General features: G+C 38.8%; 1 protein-coding gene across 1 annotated transcript; it reads right to left on the reverse strand.

Annotated features, from left to right (window-relative positions):
• Positions 1 to 281: 281 nt before the first annotated feature.
• On the reverse strand, positions 282 to 7342 carry CHIC1 (cysteine rich hydrophobic domain 1). Its single transcript, XM_017521011.2, has one exon. The coding sequence runs from the start codon at positions 7192 to 7194 to the stop codon at positions 6898 to 6900; it is 297 nt and encodes a 98-aa protein (XP_017376500.1). The 5' UTR covers positions 7195 to 7342; the 3' UTR covers positions 282 to 6897.
• Positions 7343 to 8685: the final 1343 nt, after the last annotated feature.

The raw sequence follows: 8685 nt of genomic DNA on the forward strand, positions 1-8685 counted from the left end.
CCTCTCCTATGTTTTGCATCTTGCTTACAGCCAGGTGGTCTCTAAATCCTGTTATTTGCTCCTTTCAAATTATTCTCATAATGATTTCTTCCTTCCCGTTGTCACTGCTACGTTGGCTCTTGTCCTTGCTCATGTGGTTCCCCTTGCTTCCCCTCTGAAGTCCAAGTCCTAGACAGCCTTTAAGGCTCAAGTCAAGTTCCAATCCCTGCTGTAATACCTTGAATGCCCAAGCCTTCGTGGATTCCTTCTTTCTCTGAATACTCATGGCCACTTTTAATGTGTACTATATATTTCAACAGTTAACAAAATGTTGTCTTTTTTCCTTGCTGCTCCATATCAATATCTTAAAGGCAATTTTCCTGTTAGCTTTGTAAAGCAAAGCCTATACTCTATTTTCTCTATGTTCTTCACAGTGTTTAGCCCAGTGCTCAAGTTCTAGAGAAATACTTGCTATATTCACATTACTTTCTTCTCAAATATATAAAGGGATTTCCTTTTCTAAAATATAAAAAGTACATTAGAAATGGTAACTAAATTGTTGCTTTACTTCTTAAAATACTCCCTTATGAACTACATATATACATATAAAAAAGTATGAAGAAAGGCAAAGTAGGCTTCATACTTTCATAGTTTTGGCTAACAGGCAGGAGCAATCTTGTTCTTGCCTATAAGATACTTTTTTTCCTTAACTTTCCCCTTTATAGACTCAGCACACTAAAAAAAATATACTTAAACTTAGGTACATTTCACTTAGTAGCTACTAGGAAAATGTTGAAGTGGCTGCTGCTGAATAAACACTTCAGTTAGGTTTCATAAACAAACCATTAAGAATTATGAGTCCAGAGAGGGTAGACAAACTCATCTACTTATTACTGATCAGTGATAGAAATTAGCCAAGATGCGGGGCTAAACAGACACTTGAGAAGTGCTCACACTATCATTTTATCAACTTCATTCACTATAGAATCTATTGTATGTTTGAATCTGACTCAGCTGGTAGTTCTCAATGATTGCATTTTCTGCGTCAAGTGTTGTCAATGCCAAAATTTTTAATTTCTTAGACAAATTCTCTGAAGGAAACCGAGGCAAACGATATATACTCTTAGCTGTTCTTCCCTTTTCTCTCCCTCCCTATACCTCTCATCATTTTTCATTTTTGAAAATGGCTATATACCAGCCTTTCAAAATCTTGCACAAATTAAAGTTCATGTACTCTGTTTGTTTGAGAAAATGTAGTAAAATTCCGCCAACAAGACACGACTTCACTAGAAAACTATGCACTTGTAGTAATACTGATTCTGAAGCATGTGCACTGAACTGTATTTGCTACACCAAGTAAATGGCTATGCCATAAAATAAAAAGATATCTTTTAAAGATTCTAGTTGAATTTCTTTAATATTTCATATGGAAAAAGTGTCTTACCACACTATATAATGGCAAGTTACCATGGCTTCAATATTTCCAAATCCTAAAACCTTAAAAAAAAAATCATCTTATATAAAAACAAATTAACAATGCATCACTGTAATTTCTCAGACAACTGTTACAGAAAAGGCATTCCATTCCCTGATTTGAGAAGTATTAATATTTGTTGTGCTAAGTTTTTGGAGAAATGTACTGTTTGGTAAAATTAGCCATCTTTTTCAATTCTATAATCTAATAACTTCAGCTTTCTTAGATTAATTTTAATGAGAATTTTATGAGCCTCTGAGAATTAGTAATATGTTGTCTCTACTAATTTTTATGCAGGTGTAATATCAATGATAAATATCTATATATTTTAAGTAATATAAAGAGGGTGGTCTATAAGGAAAAACCTCATGTGATATAATATTTTTTCTGTATTTCAATACATTAGATCCAAATATTTATCCTAAAAAAAAAGACAAAATGTGAAACTGTTGTATTATTCAGATGTATAGTATTTTTGAAGCACAATACTCCCAAGTGACATTATTTCTGTTTCTATAATCTCAAATCTGTAAGTTAATTTAACCATATTTTTGAAAATTCGGAAAAAAATCTCCTGATATCCATTTATAACCATCATCTCAGAATTGGAAATACAAGTAGTATGATTAGGTCATTCTACTTCTTAAGAAATTATAATGATTTCATGTTAAAAGACTAGTATCTTGTTAAAGTAACTAGAAACCCAAAACATTAAGATAATACCAGTAGACAAGCATACTCTGACACATAGGGGCTAGCTTAACAAAGCTTTCAGAGGTAAGCTCATGCCATAAACGCCATCACTGGTGATACTGGTACTGATGATACTGTTGTATTCATATACATCTATGTTCAAAAACAAGTGCTCTCCACAGCATGATACAACTAACATATTTGTTGAGGGCTTCTAGTATAGTTTGTACTATGTGGGCATACTGAGTGTTACTAAAGTGAACCAATATTCATTCAACTCACTTCATGTCAGGCACTGTGCTGTGCACTGAGGATTCAGAGGGAATCAGAAATTGTTCTTGTCATTGCAAATTACAATTTAGTGGGGGCAAAGAAGATTTGCAGAAGAAGGTGGTGACATACAGAGAGCCAGGGAAACTGGAGCCAGGGAAACAGGAGGTGAATATTAGCATTTTAGGTGGAGGCCCCAGATTGAGCAGAGGCAATGAGATTTTAAAAACCCAGCATTCTGTGAACAGGAATATACAAGCAGTAAGGGAAGTGGTAAAAGTTTAGGCTGATAGATGCACAGTTCTGTATGCTCTGTTATGGAGCTTAGACTCTTATCTAGCAGGTGAAGGGAAAAACCACAAGATAATCTTAAGCAGGAAAAGTGGTTTGATTAGATCTGTACTTTTTGTGTATTAATCTAGCAGCAGGCTGGAGGATAGATGTGAGGATGAAGTCAAGATAACTAGTTACGGTAATGAAAGGGTCTTGAATCAATGAAGTGGTGGTAGGGAGGAAAAGAAGAAATTCTTAAGCCATATATTGTTGATATTTGCTAATTGCTTAGCAGTGGGAAGTGTGACTGAGGAGAACCAAGCATGCTTTAATGGGATAGGTGGAGGTACATTCAACTGAGGTTGTGAATACAGAAATAGGAGGGCTTTTTGGAGCATTTGGGGGTGGGGGTATGAGGGGGGTGTAAGGGGGATGTTTTGTTTATGTAAAATTTAAGGTAACAGTAGGCTATTGAGTGAAGAAGCCCGGGTAAGAGCCCAAGCAGAGTCTGGTAAAGAAATCCCTATTTGGGAGCCATACGATAACTGAATCTATGAGAGGTAAGATGAAGCCATCTAGGGAGAGTAGGGAATAAGAAGAGTAGTAGGCTGAGAACAAAACTCTAGAGATTGCTTGACCCTTAAATAAGGGTCAAGAGAGGAAGGGAAGCCCATGAATGAACAGTTAAGAAACTGCCAGAAAAATAAAAGGAACACCAGGAGAGTGAAGTGGCCAAGGAGTTCTGTGTTTTTTATGGCTAGCAAAATGTTTTTTTCTTAATTAGAATTTGAATACCATTAGTTGGGATATACACCTTTCAGTTCAACTAAACCCCCATCTCTCCCTACACTGCAGTAGTTTTTGTGACCTGCCTTGCCTCTGAAGGTCTGTGTTTGAGTCCTGGAGTAGAAGCTTCTAAAAAAGAAGAAATCATCATAAGTGTCAAATGCAGCAGACAGAACCTGAAGGATAGGGAATGAAAGATGTTCACTAATTTAGCAACAAGAGGGTCACAGTGATATTAACTAATGATAGCTCCTTTGTGGTTTTGTTAGCAGAATCCAGATCAGAGACGGGTAAAGAGAAAATGGATATGGTGAATGTAGCTACTTTTTAGAAATTGAAAGGCTAAGAAAGAGAAATTGGATAGTAGCTAAAGGGAACACAGGCATAGGAAGGCTTTTGTCTTATTTTATTTTTTAAAACATTAGAGACTGAATATGGTTACAGGCTGAGCCAGTAGAGAGGTAATACTGGAGAGATGGGTGGCCTGGTGGAGCAAGACCTGGGAGGAGGCTGGAAGAGAAGGGAATGGAAGGCACAAGTGGACAGGTAGGTGACCATTGGACAAATGGAGGGTCTCCTTGAACTCCGACTGAAGGAAGATGGCATAGAAACTCAGAGCTAATTAAGATCCAATGCAGATTTTCAGCAGGAAAGTGACATGATTAAGCTGTGTTTTAAGAAAATCAGTTTGGCACAAGCACACAGGATGGACTGGAGTAGGGAGAGGCAGCAGATTGTGGCAATGATTCAAGCAGGAGATGATGGCAACCCAAACTAGAGTGGTGCCAAATAGGAATGAGAAAATGAAAAATCTAAGAGATATTTCAGAAACTATGATGACATAATTCTGGGGCAGACTGACACAGGGCAATTCAAGGAGAAGGAAGAGTCAAAATGACTCAAAGATTTTAAATGCTACTCTGGGAGATTAGAATGGTGGCATCAAGGAAAGAAATGAAACAAATGGAAAGCACAGGCAATGTGGAGAGGGATGTTGGGCTTAAAATATACTGAGTTTGAGGTGAGGGCTCTCAAATTTTAAACTTTGAGAAGAAACAAAATGCTCCATACAATAGAAGACTGTACAAAGAATGGAAAAAAAAATCAGGGCTGGGAGAGGATATTAAACATTTCTTTCAGATAGGGTATATAATTTAGGGCATCTCTAACACTCCTACACCAGAAAAAAAAAATAAACAGAAGCTGATATTTTAGAAGTCTCAGAATAAGATTTTAGAAGTCTCGGAATAAGATTACCTATTTCATAAGGATTTTACTGTACCTGATATAAGGAAGGCTTTACTACCACAGAAAGATTCATTGCTCAGATCCAGTAAAATTTTCTCCTAGACATGTAATCTCTTTCAAATCTCAAGACATTTAATGTCATATGTGATTTCTAGGTGTGAGAACGTGTACAATAAAACTAAGTTTCCAAAGTACATACATTGGTTAGTGATTCCAGTACTGGTTTGCTGCTTTTTAGGTTTTGGTTTCAGTCAATAAATACCAACAGTACCACCCACACTCTCCTAATTACAAAAGTTTAAGCTGAGAAGGACATTATACCAATCACAAAGGCCTGGGCATGGCAAGTGTCAGTGTTCTTCTTCTAATGAAGAAAACAGGTTGGTAAGTATTTCACCATGGTTGTGTGCAGGGTAGAATGGAACCACAAATAAATTTCAGGTAATTAAATATGATTTTCTTGGTCCTTCTCCTTTGCCTGAATTTTGCAAAACAATGTGAAGGTAGAATGTTGGAGTATAAAATTATGGACTAAAGGGTCATTTAACACAATCTGCATAAAAGTAACCTTTGGTACCAGAATCATAATTAGTTTGAGTAATAAATTGTCTCCCTGGTGACAAAAAAAATGGAAGTAAAACAGTGCAGTAAGCTGGCATCACAGTGTAGGCTATCTGCAAAATTCTTGGACCGAAAAAAATTGTCTTTAAATTTCGTAATCAAAAAGCAGTTCTAAACCCCTCCCCACATCCTTCCACAATTTCAAAATATTTCTTAATATATTTGATGCAAAGATGACAAAAGTATATCACAAGTAAAATACTCAACATGGCCAGCCTGTAGTCCCAGCTACTCGGGAGCCTGAGGCAGGAGAATCTCTTGAACCTGGGAGGCAGAGATTGCAGTGAGCCAAGATCTCGCCACTGCACTCCAGCCTGGGCTACAGATCGAGAGTCCATCTCAAAAAAAAAAAAATAATAATCAGTATGTTAAAAATTAAAGCTTATATGATAAGGGAGGTCGTACATATACGATTTAATATAACATGAACTCAACTGAAAGTCAAAGGGGCGTTAGCCATTATCAAAATCAGAGGAAGCATGACATAATAACAAACAACAATCTATTTTGAAAACGCAGTAAAACATAGCAAAGAGGATGAACATGACACAATATGCAAACTTCCAAATAGTTATGGTCCAAGCAAATAAAAATGAGGAAGCACTCTTTACAGCCCAGGGAAACATCTGCATTTTTGCTTTGTAGGTATGTTATGAAGTCCCTCCCCATTTTATTTTCTCAAATATTCAATTTTTTTTCTCAGGATTTCAATTTTTTAAAAAAACCACCCTGGATAAATTTTCAAGAAATCATCCTCAGCTCCCAAAGAACTAATTTCCATATACGTTTGATGCCTGTATATTTCGTATTTGGGCATACAAAATCCCTTGGAGGTACATTATCTCATAACTGAAAAGCTTTAGAAACCATCTACTCCAAATGATGGTTTCTTCATTTAATGATGAAGAAATCAAGGTGCAGAAACGAGAAAAAGCAACCTGACCAAGGTCACAGGGCCAGTAAGAAGCAAAACTGGAACTAGCATCTAAGAGCCCTGACTCAATCCATTGCTCTTTCTACTTTCCATAGCTGCCTCTCAACCTCAACCTCTAATCGACTGATATATAAGGAAGGATTAGATAGGAAAAAATGAATCAATATTACTATTCATGGATATTCTATTATTATTCACAAAATACATAATGTTTGAAGAATGCAAGCCTAGTTCTTGTTACATGTTACAGCAATCGCCGTTTCCCACTAAATATCAATCTTGTCAGCAAAAATCCCTCTGGTACATCCTGCAGTTTAGGGACTGTTCACTTGCCAGCATACATACAAGAAAGGAGACTCACCCCTACTTCAATCACTCTGGCTCCCAATCCCTAACTCCTTTCTCCTATATTCACACTTTACCTGGCATTGGCGCATCATAGGTACATTCTCCTCACTTCCTTCACACGTATCCACCCATGGTTTCCTCATTTAGACCAGGTGTCCTTTCCTAACTGTACGCCTCGGTCAACCCTCCCCCACTCCAGACGCCCCTCGATCACCTCTCATTCCTCTGTTGCCAAATCTCAGGGTTTTCAAGACCCAAGACCCCCTGTCGCTTACACAGTGATGTGGCCGGCTCCCCGCACTAATACAGGGTCCGGAGCATATCTCCGCAGATGCTCCTCGCTCACAACCCGAGGCGGGGGCGGCGCCTCCTCTTCCTCTTCCTCCTCTTCTTCCTCCTCCTCTTCTTCTTCCTCCTCCTCTTCCTCCTCATCGTCCTCGTCATCGTCGGGCCCAGATACCGACGACGACGACGACGGCGACGACGACGACGTTGCCGCTTCTTCTTCCTCCTCTCCCAGTTCCGAGATGGTGTCGAACTCCGCCATGTTGGGCAGCAGGATGCTCATCACGTGACCTCGCGATCGCCGCCACTCTCCTGGAGAAGAGTTTGAACCTGCTTAGTTGCTGCAAGAGGAGGGGGAACGAAATGAAGAGAAAGAGGAAGGGTGTACGGACCGGATTTGAGGAGACGCGCCTGCGTGTTGAGCAGACGGAGGGTTGGGGGGGCGGCTGTTGGAGGCGGGGGCACTAGAGAGGAGCAAAGTCAGTGTACGCTTGCGCGGCTCCAAGGGGAGGGGGCCGCTAGAGGTGAACTCCAGGGAATTATCCAGGTCAGGTCTGCGGGTGCTGGTCTCCGATCGTCAGCTACGTGTATTCGGGGACGTATCTTTTGATTTTATTTCCTATTAATTAATGCTGGGCATTATTAACCCGACTGCAGGCGGGTGAGGGAAAGCATATTTTATAAAAGTAAGGTTAGAACTTTGTCCAAAATATCTCAAGGTATATATCAATCCCTTACGTTTGTTCAGCATTACAGTTTAAAAGCCTTGCGTCATAACTTTGCCACAATCTTGGGAGGCAGAGTAAGCACTTTTATTAGCATTTTACTAAAGAGGAAACTTTTACTACTTCTATGTTATACTTAACGGAGAACTTAATAAGTCAGGGGCTGTGCTAAGTGCTCTATATGTATATCTCATTTAATCCTCCACAACCCTCTAAGGTATGTACCATGTGTACCATGATGATTTTATTTTACTGATGAGAAACCTAGATGCAGAGAAAATAATTTGTCCAGTGTCAGGGAGCTTCTAAATGGCAGACATGGTTTTAAATTTGGTGGTCTCTTCTGATTCCATAAGCCCAGTACTCCTAACCAAAGGGCTATACTGCCTGAAGTTGTTTGGAAAGATTTTGTAGAGTGGTGCCTTTTGGGCCCTTTCTTAAAAGATGAATCAGAATATGCATGTTTGAATTTTGGAGAGTTTTTTGGGGGAGAGGGCAGGTGGAGGGGGTGAAAGGAGGCTTCCAACCTAAGGAAACCTTAATTAACATCATCCATTTTCCAGACACTGAACTAGACTCTCACACACAATATTTCAGTTAACCCTTAACCTCGTGAGGTAGGTATCATTATATCTATTTTATCACATGTCAAAAGTGAGTCTCAGGAAGTTTAGGTAATATATTCAGGTCTACAGTGACATTTTGTCCAAAATTTTCCAGTTTAAATAGTCTATCCTATCTTCTTTACACTCAGTAAAATGTTGTGGAGATCACATAGTTTGCATTTCTAAACAGTGTGCCAAACTCGTTCATACTTGGCAGCAGCACAGAAATCCATATCATTAAGACAGTAACATCACACGGCTGCTAAGTAACAGAACAAACACTATGATCCAAGCACTCTAATACCAGCTTCACTGCTCTTTCTGCTACACTACAGCTGCATCCCAATCAGATGGTGTCTTTGGGGAAACAGACATAGTCAAATTTTAATTTAGGATGAGCATGACATTAGCAGCATAAATATTTAATGTGTATGAAGTAGGAAG

Source organism: Cebus imitator, unplaced genomic scaffold, assembly GCF_001604975.1.
Source record: "Cebus imitator isolate Cc_AM_T3 unplaced genomic scaffold, Cebus_imitator-1.0 Scaffold934, whole genome shotgun sequence".
In the NCBI taxonomy this organism is placed as follows: Eukaryota; Metazoa; Chordata; class Mammalia; order Primates; family Cebidae; genus Cebus; species Cebus imitator.

Bases quoted from the DNA above. Each gene is read 5' to 3' on its own strand.
- CHIC1 (XM_017521011.2), bottom strand. From the start codon at position 7,194: ATGAGCATCCTGCTGCCCAACATGGCGGAGTTCGACACCATCTCGGAA.